Source organism: Panthera uncia, chromosome E1, assembly GCF_023721935.1.
Source record: "Panthera uncia isolate 11264 chromosome E1, Puncia_PCG_1.0, whole genome shotgun sequence".
Taxonomy (NCBI): Eukaryota; Metazoa; Chordata; class Mammalia; order Carnivora; family Felidae; genus Panthera; species Panthera uncia.
In genome coordinates, this window is record NC_064814.1 from 6,888,325 (window position 1) to 6,910,490 (window position 22,166).

General features: G+C 57.9%; 1 protein-coding gene across 1 annotated transcript in view; it reads right to left on the minus strand.

Moving 5' to 3' along the window:
- ITGA3 (integrin subunit alpha 3) overlaps positions 1-21,772 on the minus strand; it is a 30,163-nt gene extending 8,391 nt beyond the window's left edge. Inside the window, exons 1-22 of the mRNA XM_049635859.1 lie at positions 21,575-21,772; positions 20,920-21,127; positions 13,469-13,596; positions 13,060-13,139; positions 11,274-11,523; positions 9,811-9,897; positions 9,213-9,420; positions 8,559-8,755; positions 6,112-6,200; positions 5,848-5,984; positions 5,590-5,676; positions 4,539-4,606; positions 4,329-4,465; positions 3,388-3,537; positions 3,193-3,290; positions 2,712-2,859; positions 2,403-2,471; positions 1,704-1,783; positions 1,518-1,595; positions 863-965; positions 532-714; positions 211-333 (exon numbers count right to left, since the gene is read on the minus strand). Coding sequence (XP_049491816.1) covers positions 211-333; positions 532-714; positions 863-965; positions 1,518-1,595; positions 1,704-1,783; positions 2,403-2,471; positions 2,712-2,859; positions 3,193-3,290; positions 3,388-3,537; positions 4,329-4,465; positions 4,539-4,606; positions 5,590-5,676; positions 5,848-5,984; positions 6,112-6,200; positions 8,559-8,755; positions 9,213-9,420; positions 9,811-9,897; positions 11,274-11,523; positions 13,060-13,139; positions 13,469-13,596; positions 20,920-21,127; positions 21,575-21,677 — 2,811 coding nt within the window. The 5' untranslated portion in view covers positions 21,678-21,772. The remainder of the gene's footprint in view (positions 1-210; positions 334-531; positions 715-862; positions 966-1,517; positions 1,596-1,703; positions 1,784-2,402; positions 2,472-2,711; positions 2,860-3,192; positions 3,291-3,387; positions 3,538-4,328; positions 4,466-4,538; positions 4,607-5,589; positions 5,677-5,847; positions 5,985-6,111; positions 6,201-8,558; positions 8,756-9,212; positions 9,421-9,810; positions 9,898-11,273; positions 11,524-13,059; positions 13,140-13,468; positions 13,597-20,919; positions 21,128-21,574) is intronic.
- Positions 21,773-22,166: the final 394 nt, after the last annotated feature.

The window sequence follows — 22,166 nt, forward strand, 5'->3', positions numbered from 1 at the left end:
GGCGGCAAGGAGAGTAGGATAACCACTGAGGCAGGAGATGAGTCTCCTCCCTCCGACTAGGGGCTCCTCAAGCCACGGGGTCACATCACCTCATCAGACTGGGGGCTCCTGGTGACTAGCACCCATCAGCCTTGCTTCAGTGCCCCCTCGTGCCCACATAGGCTGTGATGGGTGGGGATGGTCCCTTCCAACCTTGCCCTGGCCACTCACCAGTTGGGTCTCAGACTTGGCTTTCTTGGCAGCAGCCAGAGTGACTGGCGGGGGACCCTGGCCTCCCCCTGGGTCCAGCTGTCGTCGCCTGCGCTGTGGAGATGGCGGCCTGTCCCCAGGGACCTGAAGAGGGAAGAAGGGGTCGGCTAGGAAAAAGGGGTGGGAGCAGAGTAGGGGGGAGGGGAGGGGGAGAGGTAGGCTCCTAAAGGGGTATGAGGAGAGGGAGGGCAAGACGCCGCCCTTCCTCCCTGCAGCATGCAAATGAGGTGTAATGCAAACGAGATGTAAATGAAAGATCCCCGAGAGAGCCGGTGTCCTTACCGAGAGAGTGAGATTCAGAGGGTTGACAAGGTCTCCAGGTGGTCGGCAGGGCCAGGACCCATTGCCGTGGACGGTGATCTCTGTAGGGTACAGCAGCCACTTGCCATTGATGACTTCGTAGGGCCACTCCAGCCCTAGGACCAGGGTCCCCAGGGCTGCCAGCCCTTCCCCCATTGGGCCCACCTGTGGGCACAAGGGGTGTCATGGCCACCGCCTCCTGGAAGACCACCTCCATCTCACCCATCCCAACCCTCACACCCTCAGACCCCAGACCCACCCCCCCCCCACACTTCCCAGCAGTCCCCGCCCAGGGTCCCAGTGGCCCCCTTACCTGGAACTCATACTTGAGGGGGCTTCCCACATCCTCCACAGTTTTCATGCCAGACTCGCCCATCACTGTTCCCCCAAAGAAGCTTTGTAGCCGGTGACTCACCCTAAGGGTAAGAAAGACGCTGGAGTGAGGGGGTGGGAGGGGCCCTGGCAGAGGGGCCAGGCACCGAGGAAGGTGAACCACAGCTCCTCCAACAACAGGCAGACCTGAGAAAAATCCCTGCTTGGCATTTACTAGCTGTCTGCTAGTTATGCCTCAAGCGAGTGATTTATGCTCTCAGAACCTCAGTTTCCTCATCTGTAAAATGGAGTTAATAACACTTGCTGTATCACGGGGCTGTTGTGGGAAGTCAGTGAGCTGATGTATATAAAATTCCTAGCACAATGAGCTCTCATGAAATGGTAGGGCCACACCAACACCTTAGCCCCAGGGTTGCTGATTCCTCCACTGCTACCTGCCTTGCAAGGAGACTAATAATAATAATAATAATAATAATAATAATAGCGATTGTTGTTAAAGGAAGGGATGACCCACGGGAAGTAGAGGCCTGAGGACACCAGGTGGGGAGAGGTGTGTCCGAAGAGCTTGGGAGCCACATTCAGGACACAGAAGCCCCAGCACAGGCACAGCAGGCTGGGGCAGGCGTGGTACCCACATGCTGAGTGAGGCCTGGAGCGTGTAGTCCACCAGCAGGGTCAGGGTCATGGGCCACAGGTTGTCCTGGTGACTTGACCTGGGGAGGGAACGCAGGGGGTAGGGGAGATGTGTCGGCTGAGGCTGGGGCAGGAGGAGGCCCCAGGGCGCCTCACTCCTGACACAGACTGGTCTCAAGGTCACTCACGTGGAGAGCTGTAGCTGCGCCTGGAGTTCCCTCGTGTGCAGAGTCACTCCGATGACCTCGAACGTGATGAGCAGCTCCATCTGCCACGAGGGCCGGGAAGGCAAAGAGGGGCATTTGGGGCCGGGCAGGAGCAATGCCACGGGGGACAGAGGGACTGAACCCTACCCTAGGGAGTTGGTTCTCTGGCCGCCTCCCCCCCGTTGTGAGCAAGGGGTCTCCACCTGGCCACCTGTGTCCACTCTTCCGCCTTGCTAGCCTCATCCTGCTTCCCTTTCCCCTTCTTCTCTGTCAATGACATCTCCGATGCTTTCAAGCTACAAGACTTTCAGCAAGTTACTGTACTTTCTAAGCCTGTATTTTCTTTCTATAAAACAGTACCTACCTCCTCAGAAGGTTGTGAGAATTACAGCATAAAAAAAAGTGCCAAGTGTTGGACTCAGGGCCCGGCACATAGTAGGTGCTCAGCAAAATCCAGTTTCCTCACCTCCACCTGCTCTAGCTTTGTGTGTAGCTCCCTAGTGGCCCCATTTTTCTTAGTCTCTGGGTCTCTCCTCTTGCCCCCCTGTATCTCCCTGTGTCCTACCCTGGCTCTTTGCTTCAAGGAGGCCTGGGAAGCAGGCAGGCACAAGCAAGGTTAAGGTGCTCATCAGAGTAGCAGCCTGGGACCCACAGGGCTGGGAAGGTCTGGCTAGCACTCACCCTCTGGTTCCGTTTGAAGGGGTTCCCCAGCTCACAGACGATGGTCTCATTGGCCTGGCACGTCCCAGACTGAGGAAAGATGACAAATCAGGTCAGCCCCTTCCCTGTGACACTGGGTCTGATGCCGGAGAGGCTTGAGCACCGGGTTCCCCTAGCATTAGGGACGCTGCAAGCACCTGAGGAAGCCCAGCCCAGAGGAAAGAGGGTGGACACACGACAACTAAGAACACATGTAAACGACATGCATATAAGCATGCAAATGCTCGGCGGAGCCCCAGTGGGGCTCTTTGCTCCGCGGAGGGCACTTACGGGGCGCACTGAAGACAGCAGCAGGGCGGGAGGCACCTCCAGGGTGAGTAGCGCCTCGTGGGCGTCTTCCCCAGCCCGCTCCCTGCTCCGGGGGTTGGTCACGTTGATGCTCAGGTGTAGTTTCGGGACGTCTCTGCTGTAGTGCAGCCTGAGGCGGGAAGGAGACCAGGGTGAGCCCAGAGCCCCGCCCCAGGCCAACTAGGCCCCGCCCCCCAGACCCGCTGGTGAGGAAAGCCCCTTCTCGGGACGGCAAGGCCCGGCCCTCTAGCCTCCCCCGGAGAAGAAAGCCCCTTTCCTGGCCGGTGAAGGCCAGCCTGAGCACCCCCAAGGTCAATTAAAGCCCCGCCTTTCCCTGAGGCCCCTCCCCTCAGATCTTCCGGGGTCCCTCTGATCTCTGACCTAAAGGGCCCCGCCCCTCATCTTCAGTTACCCAATGAAGCCCCGCCCCGCCCTTGGCCATTCAGCGCGGCCTGGACCGCACCTGCTCAGAGGCTGCCCCAGCTCCGACACGAAGGCCGCCTGCATCTGCAAGTTGCTGTCGCATATGTTGTCCTGGCCGCACTCCTTCTGGAAGTGAACCTGGAGGAGGCCGGAGGCGTAAGGGCCCACCACCCATAGCGCTTTCTCGCTCCACAGCCTTCCCGGGCCCCGCCCTTCCGACCCTGGCCCCACCCACCTCGGTGTGGTTATCCAGGGCCTGTGCCTGGTTTAGGACCGGGTACGCGTCCAGGGACCGCAGCCCCAGCCGGGGGCGCTCAGGCATCCGTAAAGGTAAAGAGTAGTTCATGGAAATGATGATGGGACGGAGTTTGTCGCGGACGTTGTCCTGGGGAAGGCGGGTGGGTTGAGCCTAGGGCTGCACTCCCCTTCCCCGCCCCACCCCCCGGGTTGAACCCTCACACCACACTGAACCCTCAAGGGGAAACTGAGGCCCCTCCGCACTGAAAAACCCCGATGGGACTCCTCCTCCCCAGAGATTGGGGGGTGGGGGGAGTTGTTGAGCCTCCCTTCATCCCCGAGGTCCCCAGGTTGTGCTCTCTGTTTTTTTTTTTTTGTTTTTTTATGTTTATTTATTTTTGAGAGACAGAGAGAGACAGAGTGTGAGTAGGGGAGGGGCAGAAAGAGAGAGAGAGAGAAGGACACAGAATCTGAAGAGACTCCAGGCTCTGAGCTGTCAGCACAGAGCCCTACGCCGGGCTCGAACTCACAAGCTGTGAGATCATGACCTGAGCCGAAGTCAGATGCTTAAGCTTAACCGACTGAGCCACCCAGGTGCCCCCGTGCTCTCTCTTTCAACCACGATATCCTAGAGAAGGGCTGAGCTGGTCCCCCGCTCACAGGCCTCTTTTTCTCCCAGACACAAACTAAGCCAAGAGTCTCACACCCCTCACTTTTCTCAGGGGCGATGAGCCCTTTGGCGCCCATGCTCCCTCCGAGGGTCTCTCTCCCTATCATATGCTGCTCCCTGTACCCCCTGCAGACCAATGGCCTTCCAGGCCACCCTCCCCCTCCTCTGCCTCTGGGGAGATTCCAATCCCTCCCCCCTGACCTGGTGGGACTCTAGCCACCTCCTGCAGAGATCCTGGATCGGTGTCCCACCCCTCGCCCCTCCCTCACCATCAGGAGCAGTTCCAGCTTCTGGCAACGCGTGTCTGGCATGGAGAAGAAGCCATGGAAGACCGCTGACTGGCTGCGTGCAAAGCGAAGCCTAGGCGGCCGGCGGTCCCGGTCGGCCTCCAGGGTGTAGGCCAGGGCTGGAGGTGGATGGGGTGGTTAGCAAGCGGCCAGGTAACCACGCTCCTCCCCGCCCCGCACCCCCACACTCACTGATGTTTCTCCTGTAGTTGGGGTTCCCGGCACTCTGGTTGTAAGCAAAGCACAGCTCCACCTGCACGCTGTTGGGAGGCGGGAGACACATAGGAGGGCCTGCTCACAGCGGGACCCAGTTATCCAGGCCCTGGCTCTCACCCCTGTACTGGGCAAGGGGAAACCAGGGCCCTTAGAAGGAAAGGCAGGGACAAAACTGGGGAGTCCACACAGCTGGTTTGGGGTGTCCCTGGTTTCTTCCCTCCCCACTCCCATTAAAGCCATAGAACACAGGGTTAGAGGTCACCAGTTGGGAAACTGAGGCCCTGAGAGCAGAAAGAGTTGCCTGAAGTCACCCGCTGGTTGGTGCCCTGCCCAGTCTTGTATAGGACCTGCTGTCCAGATCTCTTTCTCCCACTCACCCCTGCTCTCTGCTCTGTGGCCCTTTGCCTTCTGATCCAGGCCTCATTCACGCACAGACCCCGGGGTCATCACCATTGTTATTACTGTCACCATCTTAGCAACTAACAGGTTCTGAGCACGTAGGGTGTACAAGGTGCCGTGTGAAGGGCTTTGTGTACGTTATCTCATTGAATTATCACAACAATCCTGCAAGTTGGTTATTATTGTTAACTTTGTTTTATAGGCAACGACTCTGAGACTCAGGGGGATGAACAGTTTGCCCAAGGTGGCTCTCTGTCCTGTCCCCCTAAGTGTCTCCCTCTCCCCTCCTCCTCTAGGAACCCACTCCCCAGAGCCCACCCCTGTATACCACTGCAGTGGGCATAGCTGGGATTTATTCAACCACTGCAGTCCAGAGCTCCCACTCCAAACCCATGCTCGACTACCTCCCCTCTGCCCCGACCAAAGTGGGTAATTTGCCTATTACCTCCTGCAAAGAAGTCGGCTTTTTAATGAGGTTGGATAGGAGGGGCGATGCTTACCCCAAGAACCAACCCTCTAACGGTGGGATATCAGGGGTTGCCAGGGGAGGGGTTTGGGAGCCAGGGTCCTTCCTGGCGTGCTCATATATAGACAAGTGGGTGGACAGAGCAGGGGCCGAGAGTCTTACCAGGAGGTAGCTGTGCAGAGCGCAGGGTCCAGCACGGATGGCCTGGCTACCAAGGTCTTGTGGAGGATGTTGATGACCGGTCGCGCCCTGCAGGGAAAACACACAGACACCAGTGCCTCCTGCCTGCCCCCTGTCAGGCCAGGCCTGGGGCTCACGCTTGCATGGACCCGGTGCCCAGAGATGGTGGACAGAGATGGGGCTCCACACAGACAGGGCTGGAGGAGAGAAAGGCCCCCATCTACCATTGCCCTGGCTTACCGCAGCAGCACAACATGGTCTGACAGGCTCCCCACTAGGAGGTCCGGGTAGAAGTTCTCATCCACGTCCATCCGTCCACTCAGTGAGTAGCCAAAGGTGGCCAAGCCAGGCAGTCCCAGCTCCTCCCCAGGGATCACCTGGGGGCAGGGGGAAGCGGTGGGGACAGGCTCAGGGTGAGCTCTGGGGAGTGGGGCAGAGGGGGAAGAGGGAGAAGGTGTCTGCGGGGAAGGAAGGCAAGCCCCCTTTGTCCCTGTCCATCCATACCTGCTGCGGCTCTCTGAGGAGCCCCCTGGAGCTGCTGTGATAGATGTACACTTTGCCCAAGCCCTCGAATGGGGCTCCCACAGCAACGTCTGGGGAAGAGAGGCAGGACGGTTGACTCTGGGTACCGTGGGCCCCTGTCCCTCCAGCCTTGCGCTCCAAGGCCACAGGGGCCAGCATGAAACTGACCTCACCCTGCCAGGCGGTGCTTCAGAACATCAGGGAACAGAGCTCGATGGCTGGGGATTAAAACCAGGACCATCGTGAGCCCAGTTGCTTCCTTTTAAAGTAGGTCTAGGAGAGGCAAATGACTTACCTAAAGCCATACCGCCAAGTTAACGCCAACGGGCAGGCCTAAACTCCAGATTCCTGGCCTAGGGTTTGTTTTTCCTTGTTATAGTATTTTCCATCTCCTCTACCAGCCTCCCCTTCAGATAGCCGGTTCTTCTAATCGCATTTACCAGCAGGGCCACAAAAAGAAGGGTTCCCCATTGGTGACTTTGCCACGTAGTTATCAAGCACTGACCTCATTTAATCCTGACAAGAGTCCTAGGGGGGTAGGTACTCCCATCCCATCTCACAGGTGAGGAAGCAGACTCAGAAAACCCCAAATCACACAACTAATGAGTAGAAAAGAGGACAGTTTGAGTCCCTGTCTGTCTACCACTGGGGGCTGGAATTTTATTTTATTTTTTAATTTTTTTTTTTAACGTTTATTTATTTTTGAGACAGAGAGAGACAAAGCATGAACGGGGGAGGGTCAGAGAGAGGGAGACACAGAATCTGAAACAGGCTCCAGGCTCTGAGCTGTCAGCACAGAGCCCGACGCGGGGCTTGAACTCACGGACCGTGAGATCATGACCTGAGCCGAAGTCGGCCGCTTAACCGACTGAGCCACCCAGGCGCCCCTGGAATTTTAATCACACGATAACTTTTCTTGTTAAGATTCGTTAGACTTTAGACTTTTAAAATTCTAACCGGTATCGGGGCGCCTGGGCGGCTCAGGCGGTTGAGCGACCGACTGACTTAGGTCATGATCTCACGATTTGTGAGTTCCAGCCCCGAGTCAGGCTCTGTGCTGATGGCTCAGAGCCTGGAGCCTGCTTCTGATTCTGTGTCTCCCTCTCTCTCTGCCCCTCCCCCACTCATGCTCTGTCTCTCTCTGTCTCAGAAATAAATACACATGAAAAAAAAATTTTTAATTCTAACCAGTATTTCCACAAATAAGCCCCGAATGTTTTACTATCTTCTTAAATTTTATTACACTCTTTCTAGTTTGCCGTTTTTGATCTGACAAGGCCTAGGTACCCAGAAAGCGAAGCTTGTTAGAAAAGTATGTAAAGGAAAAGTAAGTAGGTCCTGAGTAGAAACCAGACAACTCTTCTATCAGTAAACACTTAGGCTTTGCTAACCGAACTTTCTAGCACCTATTTTGGCTCTTTAGAGGCTCCTCTGCCTTCCTTTCAGTTCTCAGGTATGTTCTGGGAAATCAAGGTTGTCAGAAAAAGTGGTTTCCAGATAAGCCAGGTGCTCTCATGGCAACCAGGCTCTTCCTTAATCCGTCCCCTTTCCTTGACACCCCAGGTCTAATTGGTCCCCAAGTCCCGTAGAGCACTGGATACCCTCTATATCTGGGCTCCCATTTTGTCCCAGCCCTTAACACCCCACATTTGACATAATATGTTCCTGGGGCACTTGGGTGGCTCAGTTGGCTAAGCATCTGACTTTCGCTCAGGTCATGATCTCACGGTTTGTGGGTTCGAGCCCCGCGTCAAGCTCTGTGCTGACAGCTCAGAGCCTGGAGCCTGCTTCAGATTCTGTGTCTCCTTCTCCTTCTGCCCACCACCCCCCCAACCACTTGCACTCTGTCTCTCTGTCTCTCTCTCAAACATAAACATAAAAAATATTTTAAAAAAAGAATACATTCTTGATCTTAATACCCCAGCCTTGCTCTCCCCCAATCATTCCATATCACCCTCCAGAATCATCTTTCACGGTACCAAGCTATCAGATCACATCCCTGCCCCAAAACCTTATCTGGACACCCCTCTGCCATTACCCACACGTAAAGCCCCAGTTCCTCCGCCCGGCTTTCACAGCGTCTACCCCGTCTCCACAAGGCCATTCCGGTCTCATCTCTGACGTGAACACCCCACATCCGCTCAATTTGGGCAGATGAGGGCAAGTACCCCATGCTCATGTTGTGCCCCTTCTGTTCCCCTCCATTGTGCACACTCAGCCCAGACTCCGATGACCAGTGAGTGGTACATCCACTCCTCCAGGAGGTCCACCGAGCTTGCCTCTGGTGGCTCCCTCCGCACGGCCTCTCTCTATGACTGCTGTGAGCTCCCTGGCCCTGGGCCCCAGTCTCCTCTTCAGGCCCTGCCAAGGCTGGTATGCGGCTGGCACTCAGTCAGTGGGTGTGCTGGGGCAGGAGTGCTGGCTCATACCCTGGAATCCGTCCTGGTTGATGTCACCAATGCTGGCCACAGAGAAGCCAAAGGCAGAGCGACTGGGGCCGTGAAGAAGGAGGGAGGGGTGGGCAGGGAAGGAGGTGCCTGCCTGGTTCATGAAGACATAGACGGCACCCCCCACCTCTTCTTTCCGCTCAAAGTAGTACGGGGCGCCCACCAGGAGGTCCTGCCACCTGCACAGGAGAGAAGGAGGGGAAATGGGAGTGTGGGGTCAGCCTCCAATATACAACAGAACTCTTGTTTAGCAGGTACAATTGTGCCAGAACACACGGCTATAGAAATGGCATTTCTGGTCACGTGAAGGACATGGGAAGGCCAGCGTGACCCTTTAAGAGGAACCGTGTGTCCTGGAGAAGCCATGGAGCCGCAGATCACACCCAAACAACCCACATCCACTAGAACCATAAACTGACAAACGGAGATGCAGGTGTCGTGCAATTGACATGTAAATACCCGGAATCGCCTAGTGTCTAATTGCAACTCAACGCGCAAATTTGACTTGCAAATCCCTGTAAACAGCATGCAAACAAATGAACAACCGCAACCCTCCATTTCTCTGCCCTGTGGCTTGCACAAGCCTGCCCCCCTCACCATTCCCCCTGGCCCCCGAGAATGTCCCTGGATTCTCACCCATCATTGTTCAGGTCTGCCAGGGCAATGGCGCTCCCAAAATAGGCGCCCACCTGCGTGCCCTCCAGCACCTGCCTCCGCCGTAGGTCTCCGCCTGCCTCCTGGCTCAGCAAGAAGACAGCGCCCATATGTCGGTGCCGTGGGGCACCCGTCACAATCGTGATGTCCGTGGGGTGCAGGATGGCGCTGCCCACCTGTACTGTGTACCCTGGGACGAGGGGAGGGTGGTCAATCAAGGCTCAGTACACTTTGTCCCCTTCCACTCTGGACCCAGTCCCCCCAAATCCCCCAAATATCTTCTATTCCTCTATCCCAAGTTGGTAAAGAAAGTGGACTGTGGACGCCCAGCCTCCAATCCTGCCCGCACACTGGACTGTGACTTCCGTGAAGGTAGAGACCTTGCATCTCGGGTGCTCAGAACAGGCCCGGCATACAGGCGGTGCTCAACGGGCGTGTGCTAGTTGAACTCAATGGCCCTCCTCACACCTGCACCGTGGCCTCGCTGTCGTACCAGGCACTGAAGGTGAGGGGCCAGCAGGCTAGGAACTGAGCCCCCTTCTTCCTCTACCACCCAATGAGCCACCACAGCTGGACTCACCAATATAGAGGTTTCCTTGGTCCTCTGGCTCCTTGTAACTATATTCGGATAAATCCCAGTCCTTCCGCTGAATCATGTAGCTGTTTCCTTCACAAGAATTTCCGGGAGGGGGAGGAGAGGAGTTTAGATCACCACTGTCTTCATCCTCCCTATCTAGGTCCCCCTGCCACCCCCAACCCAATAAGGACAATAATAACCCCTTCTATTTGTGAGCACTTTGCCATTGGCAAAACCCGTCCCCTTTATTTTAATAATTCTGTGAAGTAGAATGATGATGCCCGTTTTACAGATGAGAAAAGCAAGGCTCAGGGATGGGAAGCAGTTGCAAGAGACACGGCTACAATCTGGTCATCCAGGCTCCTGGCTACTAGATGACTCTTCCCTCACTCTAGACCGAGGCCAGACGCCAGGCTATTATCTCCCGGTTCTGCCCCCAAACTCAGGCTGCCTCCCTGTCCCCTGCTCCATGGGTCTGCTGCTGGAGCGTAGCCACTGCCCTGCTGAGGTTCTAAAGGACCAGGGGGCAGGGGAGGTAGGACCAGAGGACTGAGCAGAGGCCTCAGTCTCAGGTGAGTCGAGCTACAACCATGCCCTGGGCTACCTGTTGGTCAAGAGGAAGGCCTCTCTCTGCCGGTTGATTCTACCATAACAAGGATGCAGTAAGGACAGAAGTCTCACTGAGGCTACAACGTGTGTGGTAGAAAAGACATCTGCATATCCTGGGGGTGCCTGGGTGGCTCAGGCGGTTAAGCATCTGACTCTTGGTTGTGGCTGTTGGGGCTCAGGTCATGATCCCACATTTGTGAGATCGAGCCCCACGTCGGGCTCTGTGCTGTCAGGCGGATTCTTGGGATTCTCTCTCTCCTGTGTCTCTGTCCCTGCCCCTGTTCACACGCGCACGCGCAGTCTCTCAAAATAAATAAATAAACATTAAAAAATTTTTAAAAAAAGAGAGAGATCTATATATCCTAAAATAAGTTGGCGGTTCTGTGAGACACTTAGTAATCTGCCCAGGGAAATAGGACGAGGGAAGTGGGTGGGAGAGGAGGGGCACTTAAACTCTTTGTTTTACCAAATCCTTCCGCCCCAGTCAGCAGTCGCACCAGGAGCGTGTTTTATGGTTTTAATAAGGTTTCAAATTCTTGAAGTGGAGTCAGATGGACCCGCGCTCCAGTCCAGGTTTTGTAACTTACTGTTGGCCTTGGGCAATTTACCTTACTTCTCGGAGGCTCAGCTTTCCATGAAATGGGTATAATGATACCTGCCTCATAAGAGTATTTTAGGATTACTTAACATAATACGTGTAAAGCCTCTGGCACATAGTAGGCGCTTTAAAATAGTAGAGGTGCTGGCAAGAGATCTCTTCTGCCCTCTGGTGGGGAGGGTCTGGGCTGGCTGTCCCGGGGTGGGGGGGGAGCTGGCTGGGAGTGGGTGCTCCTCCTTCCGTCCCCCTTGGTCCCCACCTTTCCAGTTATAGGCACCCGGAGCGCCGAAGTACACAGTGTTCTGGGTGAAGCCACCGCTGGTGCCCAGCTGGCACATGCCCGTCTCCAGGTAGTCCGTGTTGCTGTTACACATCTCATTGTGGTACGTCTGCCAGTCATCAGTGGGGTCCAGCTGGAGGTCATTGCCCCGCACATAGCACTTGCCCACCATGCGTCGCTGGTCCTCGGACCCTGACCATAGCACCTGGGTATAGCGGTGGGCGCAGACCTGGGGACACACCCCCCCGCAACACACACAGCCTGAGCCCGTAGCAGGGACCGAAGACCCGCTGTCTCCTTGGCCCTGTGCACCTCTGGCTTTGCTAGGGAGGACTTGGAAGAGGTCTCCTGGCTTGTTTTTCTTCCCACAGTGACACCTGGACCTGGTCTCCTTTCCGGGATTTGGAAATCTGCTCTGAAGGTTGGGAACACGTTTTGGAAGGCCGGGAGGTCCTGGGCGGGAGAGTGGCTTACAGATCTTGGCAAAAGGAAAAGGGGAAAGGATGAGGGGATGTGGGATCCAGGCTCTCAGGTCCCAGACAGAAGCAGAGAATACTCCAACCAAGGCTGTCAGGCTCCTGCGTCTGAGCTCCTCAGTACTGGGCTAGACTGCTCTGCCCCTGTCATACCCTCTCCCAGCACACTAGAGGGGCTCAACAAAGAGTTGTGGGGCAAATCGATGAGAACAAGGTGTTTGTAAAACAGCCAGGGGTCAGGTGAAATCCAGAACTAGGCCTGGGTCTCGTGTGCTTGCTTTCTGTGTCTCCTTCCAGCCATGGGCCTGAGTCACTGCTAAGCCTCTGGTGCCAGCAAACTGCGCGGCACACAGTAGGTGCTCACTAAACATTTGTGGCATGAACAGACGGGTCAGCGGACAATTGTCGAAGGGCCCAGGATCTAGGACTGCCTTAAATGGAATCCTAGGCCACACCATCCATAACATGGTTCTAAAACGGCGTCTCAGTTTTAAGCTCCGACATTTGATGCAAACCCAGAGTTTAAAACAGTGTTCAAAGGTAACGGAAATTGCAACAGGGATGACTATGGGGGTGGCGATTGATTGGAAGGGGACATGCTCTCCGGAGTGATGTAAATATTTCTTTAATGGGTATCTGTTGACACAGGTGTTTAATGTGTCAAAACTCACTAAAAGGTAAAATCTGTACATTTCACTGTCTGTAAATTTCACATCAATTTTTATGAAAAAAAGAACGGTCTATCTGGGATTCAGAAATTGAGACCCCCCCCCCCCAGGGGCCGACACTGAAGAATGCAGCCAGGAATTGGCAAGTGACAGCAGGGAGTGGCCCCCAAACCCCAGCCGGGTGAGCTGGGGTCAGCAGGGCTGTGCCTCTTCCGCCAGCAGCCTGTCAGGAAGGAGCGGGCCCAGGCCACACTGCCCCAGGCCTTCTCTGCCCTTTCCTCCTCACAGTTCCCTCAGCTCGTTCCCACGATGGGTGAGCACCCCGGGGGGAGGGGTGGCGGTGGGGATGGGGGGAGAGGAAGTGGGTGATTCAGACAGGACCCAAGCCATGCCAGGCCCTAGGCGCATGCCAGCACCCCTCCCCCCACCCCACTGCCACATAAGAGTAGGATCGAAGGGACACTCAGGCCCCTGGAGACATACAGGCATAGAAATGGACATCTGCAAGGTCCCAGCTCAGTTACCCAAGACCCCTCCCCTGCCCTCTGCTTCCCTCCCCAGCTGCTGGGAAATGAAGGAGAGGGCTGGGGTGGGGGGAGCTGACAGTGAGTACCCACTTACCAGGACTCTGCCCGCAGGGCCCTGGCTGGCCACAGTCACCCCGAGCCACATGTCCTCAATAATGTGATGATCAGGGTCACCTGTCGGCATGGGAGGGATCATGAGCCGGGGCACTCATCCTCCCTGTGCCTGGAGCCTCCGAGGGCAGGGGTTGGTCTTTCTGGACCTCTACTCCTGCAGACAGCATCCACCCCCCACCCCGTGCCCCACCCCCAGCCCGCCATTAATTTCAGCTTCACAAATCCCATGTGGTCCCACTCTCCTCTAAGAGCTCCCTCCTCCCAGCTGGACAAGAAGGGAATAGAAACTGCCCAGGTAAGCCTGATAGCTCCTCCAGATCATTCTCTCTGTGCTACCCCCCTCCACCAGACCCCTGACCCAGCGCTGATCCCCAGCGCCTTCCCCTCACTTTTCTCAGAGATGTTCATCCGCACACAGTCATTCTTGTAGGCAGTGAGCGGGCACAGGTACACAGCACCGGTCCGGTTGGTATAGCCATCAGGCACGGCGAGGTCCCGGGGAGCACCAGCCAGGAGCCTGGGGGGCAAGGAGGTTGGTGAAGCCGAGCTCAGACTCCCCAAGGCCTGCTTCAAACAACTCCCTGTTCACCATGTTTCCAGAGCATCTGCTGGGTCCCAGGTGCCAGGCTGTGTGCCAGGATCTGGGGTCAGGAGATGAATGGATGCTGGCCCCCGCCCTCCAGGAGTGGCCAGTGCAGGGGAGTCCGGCAAGAAAACAGACATCTGAAGTAAGTGCCTCAGGAGACGAAAGCGGGGAGCAAATCTGCCCAGATCCAGTGTGGGGAGCAGTCAGGGAGGCACACAGAAGGGGGAGCCCAGCCTGTGCTGATGACGATGAGGAGTCGCCAGGAAGAAAGGGAGGGAGGGCAGGCACTTAAGGCAAAGGTGTGACATGTGCAAAGGCCAGGAAGTATGAGCAAGCAGGGTGACTCAGGATCCACAAGGCTCCTAGTACAGCGGGGGGCAGGGGGCGGGGTGGGGCCACACAGGAGGACAGGGTGGAAAGGGCAGCCACAGAAGGATTTTTCTAAACAAGGGAGTGACAGGAGCAGATCTGGGTTTGGGGAGGAATGTTTGGCATCTGAGTGACACGGTCGGATCTGGCTTCTGGAAGGAATGCTTTGGCTTCTGAGGCGAAGGTAGACCGGAAGAAAGTCTGGAGGAATCCTGGCACAGGTCAACTTCCGGGGGGCCTGAGGGGAAACCGTGTGAGGGGTGGGGTGGGCTGCTGGAGGCCTGGGTCCTTCCCCTCTAAATGAGGGTCTTCGGATGGAGACCGATGAGGACTTCGGTCCAGGGGCTGGCACCAAAGAATAGGAGGTAACGAGTGAATGCAGCGAGTGTCCCCTAAACCACAGCCAGATGAGCCGAGGTCAGCAGGGCCCTGAAGTGACTTGGGTGATACCTACTCTCCCCCCACACGGCACCACCACCACCTTGAGACGGGCATACAAGGTGCGGGGGGCTGGGTCCCTGACACTTTGGACAATGGGGCCGCAGGGCAGAGTTCTTGGCAGTGGGCACCAGCGTGGGGATGGGAGAGGACAATCACGTTGCCCCCAGCCTGCCTAGAACCCGTCTTTGGGGATGCTAACCGCAAGTTCCTCCAAGGGTGCTTTGGGCCCTGGCCACCCATCCCGTCCCAGAGAGGTGGCTATTGGAGAGGAAGGCAGATCAGCCTGGAAGCAGGATCTCAGAAGACGGTCCTTAGCCCACCAGCATCAGAAATCTCTGGCATGTTTGTTAAAACAGCAAAGCCCTCAGCCGAACACAGACTGTCCGAATTGCATCTGGGGGTGAAGCCCTGGAACCTGCATATCTAACGTGGGCACCTCAGTTTGAGAAGACAGCTCTGCGTCCCCCTTGCTCTTGGGGCATCATCTCCCGGCAGCCTCTGGACATTCGGCCAGGCCCGCCTCCCAGACCCTGATGGACGCAGCCTTCTGGGTGAGGGGTACCTCCTAGGTACCTCTCCATCTGGCCTCGGCAACACTATCACCCTGAGGCTTCCGGCTCAGAACTTGGGCTCTGGGCTTCCTGCCAGAGTCTGGAGGTGCATAGCAACGGCCCCACCTGCAGCTCCTTCCTGGGACCTGTAAGCAAGGGCTGCAAGGAGGGGGCAGGCCAGGGCCCGGGCATGCCGGGACTGGGGTGCCTCCGCCCACTGATGTCAGGAATGCGCTGCCTGGGGGTGCTGGCAAGGGGGTGGGGCTTCTGCCTGTACCTCACTCCTCGGGCTCAGACCTCACCCTGGGAAGTGTGGCTGGGGGCGGGGGTGCGGCTTCTTTAAGCAGAGCAGTGCTAGGAGGTGCAGGCAGGAAGGCTGGCAGGGTACCAGGGTGGCAGCCAGGCCAGGTTAGTCATCCACTGTCTGGGCCGGAGAGGGTGCCCGGTGAGTCCGCTGCCTGACCACCCATGGACATCTGCCCCCGGAGCAACTGACAGGTGAGAGACAGAAGCAAAAGCCCGTGGGAAAGGAACATTCCAGCCAGCCTATGGGGAAAAAAAAACCTGACGGCCTGCTCGCGGGGTTTGTTCCGCCTTGTGCGGCAATTTCTTTTCCCTCTCTGAGCTGTGAGTGCCTCATCTGTAAAATGGGGACAGCAGCTATCCCACCAACCCTGGAGGGGGGACAAAGGGGTTCATTCTTCAAGAGGGCTTTCTGACTATGAAGTCATGGTCAACGTGAGCACTGTCTGTCTGACTCCTTGTGGCATCAGGGACTGGCCTTAACTTACTCCCAGGTGTCCCCCCTCCACCCAAGCACCCAGGAATCTTTGCCCCACCGGGTTTAGGGGACCTGGAACCAAGGGCAAATAGCAGACTAGTTCGGTTTAGAGGGAGCAGAGGTCGGGACCCAAGTGGCACTTCCACGGGGGTGGAATCACTAAGGTGGGGGTGGGGCATTCTAGCACGGTCGCTCAGGTTTGGCTGGAGGTAGAGGCTGAGGGATGGCTACCGTGACCTTGAAGGGGTAGGTCCAGGCCTCGGTGGGCGAGGAGTCCCTGGGGAGCCCCGGTTGCAGTCCAGGGCGCGAAATGCAGTGGCGGTGTTGCTGGCCCCCCGCTGAGCCCTGACCAAGTTGTTGGGGTGGGGGGGTGGGTAGTGAGGTGGCTGAGGAGCCGGGTGACCGTGACCTCCTAGCTTTGCTCATCTCAGAGGGCATGAGCGGAGGGGCCCCTCCTCTTAGCCCCCTGGGGTACCGAGCAGGCAGAGCCAGGCATGAATGGCAACTAGATGGAAAGAAATCCCTTTGCCATCTATACCCGTTCGGCCCTCACCCTGCACCAGCCTTGTGCCCACTGATGGGCAGTGGGGCAGGGCTGGTGCCCTAATTCCAGCCCCACATCCTAGGCCCCTCCTTTCCCAGAGATTCCACAGGGAGCCCCCCCCCCGCCCCAAACCCTTTCGAGTATTTTTAGCTCCTACTTGGCCTGCTCGGAGGCCCTTTAAGGCCCTCTGGCTCCCAGCCCGGGATCCAGTGGGTCTATAGCCAGAGGACTGGGAGTTGGATGGGGGAAGGCTTGTGCTGAAGGTCAGGTCCAGCTTCCTCTAGCCACAGCCAGGTGTGGGAGAGACCTTACTGGCACGTAAACTGAAGTGTGAAATACCATGCAAATGAGCACCTCTGCTACCTGCTTTTGGGTCTGGTCCAGATCAGTGAGTCCAAAAGCTGACCCCTCCCAGACCACCCCCGAGCCCACCCTCTGGGCAGCAGTCAGAAGAGAAGGGAAGCTAGAGGGATGCTTTACCTAGCTCTGGGAGCACAGAAGAAAGGAGGGAGATCGGACAGCCCCTCTCCTGGAGCCGGGCTGGGGCCCTCTGGGAACTAGGGGGATGGATGAAATGACCTCTCAAGGGCTTTCAAAGAGCTGCCTCCTCAGCCTCTCCTTTGGCTCCAGCCAGACAGCCCCCTCCTGGCCTCTGGGGAGTCCCTCGAGCTCCAAGTCCCATCAAAGCACTTCCTCACCCCCATCCCATCACTCTTCCCAGAGCGGTTCAAAGCTAATGCAACAGCCAAGCAGAAAGCAGCAGAATGGGAGGAAGCTGGGGAATGGGATCCAGGAGCAGTTAAGGCACCAGGCTGGCCCCCTGGGGGGCCCTGGGGTGGGCTGATGCTCAGAGAGACCGCCTGTAAGATTCAACTTCCCAGGCCCCTGGCTTCCGGGGGGGGGGGGCGCTGGGGTGACTCAAGTGGGAAGCTTTCAGTTACCTTGGAGGAACCAGAGGGGCCAGCACTCAGACCACAGGCCCGGTGCCTTACTCATCAGGCCGGGAAGCGGGTCGTGCAGGGCACCCCCTCCCCTTTGAGTCCCGCGGGGTGCAGGTGGGGGCAGCTCCCAGACGCAGGATCCCAGCTCTGCGCCCATCCTGCGGCCCGAATTAGCCATCTCCCCAGAGGCCGCTCCTGTGGCAGCTGAACTGTGGCCCTCTCCGTCCTCCCCCTATGTCTGCCTTACGCTGCCCCCTCTCCCTTCTGGTGACTCAGCCCTAGAACCAGAGCAATAAGCTGGAGGCAGCGAGACAATGAGAGAGGACAGGAGAAAGAGGCCTTGGCCTGAAACAAGGAGTCTTTCTCATTTCATCTCCTTCTTGCTGGCTCCTTAGTATTTTTTCCGTATTTGATTCCTTAGGGCGTTCTTCGTGCCATCTAACCTCAGTCCCCCGCACTGCATCAGACATCCCCTTCCTCCTTTGTTTAGCTCCGGCCAAATCTCTTCTACTTCTTTTTGTACCAGATCAGTCTTCCCCTGCCTCCTGCCCAATTTTAAACCTCCTTGGCCTGGACTGGTCACTGGAGAGAGCCAGAGGAAGAGGGTACCACGCGTGTAGGAATTCTCCCGCAGCCACGGCTGCTCTGCCCATTTCCTCTGGCACGAGGCTTGGAAGCTGCCAGGCGTCTGCCCTGCCCCGGGACACATGTTTTAGGAGAGCACAGCAGGCAAGCCTGGTTCCTACCTACCTACCTACCTCAGATATGACCTCATTTGCCGGGAGCCACAACCACCTCCGCTGCCCCAGGCTCCTCACTTCCAGGCAAGGGCAAAGGGGAGAGAGAGCCCCAGAGGTATCTTCCATAGCCCACAAGGTCAGGCCAGACCAGGACAACTGGATTCCCAGGAGGGAAGTACAGAGCAGGTGCAGGGGGCTGGGGGCAGGGGCCATCTCCCAGAGGAATAGTCCCTCTGCTTCCCCCGGGCTCCTCATGCGTCTCGCCAAGAAGCCCAAAGTCCTTAGTCCTTGGCCCTGCTCCACACCCCTCACTTCCAGAGACTGGGAAGCTGGGTTGGAGAGAGCTCTGATGTTGCAGGCGGGGAAATCCGGTCCAGAGATAAAGGTGAACAAAGAGGTCCACACCTGGGTTTTTAACCGCTTCTGGAATAAGGCCTTCTTTGAGAATATGATGAAAACCACGCTCCTCCCCTCCTTCTGCCCCCAGAACAATGCACAGACACGTGATATTTTCAGGGGCCCCTGCATCTCCCAGAAACCTTCTAGGAACCCCAGGCCAAGACTTTTTTCAGGACCATGAAACCTCTCCCCTTTCTGAGGGGCTTTGCTAACAGAATATAAGACTTGACTTGTCGGTTCCCCTCAAGCAGCTGTTCTCATCTGGCTCCACAGCTGGCTGCAGCTAAACCCAGCTGGCCCGGCTGGCTCTCCCCAAGGGCCAAGGGGCAGAATTCAGCGAGAGGAGGAGAGATGAGCCAAGATACAGAGCCACCCCCGGGAAAGACAGGACATCCGAGAGACTGGCCCAGAACTCTATCTAGAACTACCTGCCTCTCCAAGGTGCAGTCGTTTTAGAACTTTCTGGGCTCCTGGCACGCCTAATGCCATCTCCAGCTGCCCAGGAAGAAAAGTAGAGGTCCTCTGCTCAGCCATCTTGGTCAGTGAGGGCCCGGCTCTGGCACAAGAGCCCTAAACTGCTCCTTGGAGATGTAGGCATTCACAGAGCACAGAGATATACACACTATCTCACGAAAGCCAAACTAGAAGTCATGTTGTTCTCCCCCTGACATGCAGAGAAATTAAGACTCAGATATTAGTGACAGATCCAAGACTGGAAACTGGCAGTGGGACTCTGGCACCTTTTCTCTCTCCTCCATGCCAAGTTGCCTCTTATAGGCCAACAGAAGCAGGAAGGAGCATATAGATCCAGGTCCAACCCCTCTTTGGGGAAAACTGGCCCAGAGAAGGGAAATATCTTGCCCAAGGCCACATGGGGGTGGGGGTGGGGTGGGGGGGTGGGGCTTACAGAATCCATTATTTACTCCAGCTTTTCATTATTTAACCTTGCCTTCCTGATCTTCTCTTTACACTATGCTGCCTTATATCATGCAGATTCAGGATTGAAAAATCCGAAAATCTTTTTTGGGGCTGGGGCGGAAAGAGCACCAATATGGAAACTTGTGCCGATGGTCACTTAGGGTCTCCAAAAGACGAAGGGCTCACCACGAGCAGCCCGAAGTTGCTGGCGCTGTGCTGGGAAGGGTGTGGTGGACTGGGCCCCCGCAGAAGCGACCTGGAGGCCAAGGAGGTAGGTAGACTGGGCTGGGGCTGGGCCAGCAGGGGCAGAGGCTGAGGCCGGGGCAGAGTTTGGACTTTGGATATTCCAAGCTTCCTCAAGTTTCTACTACTATGTAGCAGGCCCCAGCCAGCGTTGGGAAAGGCTTCAATAACACCCTGTATGTGCCTATGTCCTCTCACTCAGCTGGAGTTGGACACCAGGTGGGGGTAGATGTCTGGCAGGTCCCCCAGCCCAAAGAGGTCGGGGGGGGGGGCCTGCCCACCTGTCATAACTCTTTCCCTCCTGGGGTGGCCTCCTCTGCCCCAGCTGCCTTTCTCTCCCAAATGCCAACCCCAGCACCAGAGCCCATGGCAGAGAACCCTCCGAAACCTGCACACGCCCCTCTAGACTCGAGTGTGCACCACGGCAGGGGGGATGGGGGGAGGAAACACAAACAGCTGGATGCAATCTCCTTCTCTCCTCTCCCCTGTGGCTAGCTGTTCCCCCTCCTTCTCCTTACAGCTGTTGGGGAAGGCGAGCAGAAGAGAAAAACACTCTTTCCCTCTTCAAACCAAAACAAACACACTCAGGGTTGAAGATTCAACATGAATCTGTGGAATGCAGGGAAGATGTCTGGTGGGAGGGCGTCCCTGCTGGGGGTGGCTTGGGGAGCGGGAGACCAAGCAGGAGGTGGGACAGCTCCCTCGACTTCCCCATCCTCAAGGGGTCAGAGGGAGCTCCTGGACAGCTCCAAACGCCCACACTGGCCCATCACTTCACCCAGCAACTGCCCAGCAGCTGAGGAGGCCCTCCAGTCCGGCTCTGCAGAGGGAGGGTGTGGCTGGCATGGCCGGCCGACTAAAATGCGAGGTGTAAAGGCCCGGGAGGGCTTAAATACATACGCCCACGGGTTCTTCCCAGGAACGGGGGAAGAGGGATCCACTAGGTGTTTATTTTCCCCAGGTCCCAGCCCTGGAGAGAAATATTCGGTACATGAGGTCCTCGGTTTACAGAATGGGAGGGTGCCCAGGAAACGGGGATCCCACTTCTAATCAAGAGAGGTGTGAAGAGCCCAGGGGCTGAGTTTAGGCAGGTTCTGGCCCGGTCAGCACTTGCCAGTGATTACCGACCCCATCCCCTACCCAACCCCTCCACTTCCCGCCAGACCTTGGCAACAGAAGGGCTGCCCGGGTCCCCGCCCCCTTAATCCCGGCTCCCTAGAGCCGGCGGCGGCCCCGCGGGCCTGGAAGCCCGGCTGCGCCTCGGCTAAGGATCCGCGCACCCTGCGCACACCCTCCCTCCCACCCCACCCCCGCCAGCCTCACTTACAGGTAGCGCTGCTGCCGCTCCGTCTGCCGATGGAGGGCGACCGAGTAGCCGAAGAGGCTGCCCGGGTTCCTGGCCTCCTTCACCACCAGGAATCGGGTGTCCAGGTTGAAGGCGGAGGCGACACGGCCCCCGGCGGCCACCATCAAGGCGAGCGCGCAGAGCATCGGGCGCGGGACGCAGGCGGCGCGGCGGGGGCCGAGGCCCATGGCTGCGAGCGGGAGCGGGGGCCGGGGCGACAGCGCGTGAGGGTGCGGAGCTGGGAGTGAGGACCTGTTCACCTGCTGCCCGCGCCACCGCAGAACAGTCGCGCGGGCCGCGTCGTTGAGCGCCGCAGCGCCGCGCTAAGTTTCTGGCCCCCGGCCCCGGTCAGTCTCACGTCCTCTCAGGGTCTGCGCTCTCAGATTCCTCTCCGAGGTTCGCGGGTCGGTTCTCCCGCCTGCCCGGCCGCCGGGTCACCGCCCCCCCACCCCCCACCGCCCCGGGCACCCTGCCCCCAGCTGGTCCTGGCCGCGCCCCCTTGGCCGCACTGTGGCCCTCGATCCCGGCTCGGCGGCGGCTCTGGGCACGCAGACCGGTGGACCGCAAGGAAGACCGGAGGGAGGGGTTCCCTCCGCGCGCGCCCCGCCTCCCCACGCCCAAGCCCGCACCTCCCCACCTTGCGCGCCCAGCCGGGGCTCCGCTTTCCTTCCGGGGAAAGAGAAAAGGTCCCGGCTCCGCCACCGCCTCTTAAAGGGGCAGCATCGCCCCTCCCTCCTCATCCTCCCTCATCAGGCTCCGCCTTCTGCCCCAAACACCTGTCGGGAGCCCCCAAAGGCTTGGATTTCCCTTCCCCGCCCCATGCTTCTCCCAAGAAGCGTCACCCACCCCCCCCACCCCACCCCCAAGCCCGAGCAAGATGGATTGGACGGGAGGGGCCGGGGGTGGGATTTGTCCGGCCGCTTGGCTCGGGTTGCTACTGCTGCTGGAAAGGCAGTTCCAGGCGCGGCCACCTCTGCGGGCCCGGCTGGAGAGCCCCGGCGTTGGCGTATCTGGGAACCGACGTCCGCGCGCCGCTGGCTGGAATGCGCCCGGCTCGCCTCCGCGGCGCTGTGAGTCCCCGAGAGGCGGCTGGCGGTCTCTGGGCGTTCTTCCTCGCACCCAGGCCCTTCGCTGTCCTTGTCGAGATTGAGTTCTCTTGCCTACCCGCCCTCGCCCACCCTGATCCGGGTGGGAGTGGTCCCTCAGCAAAGCCAGACGGATATTTAGCA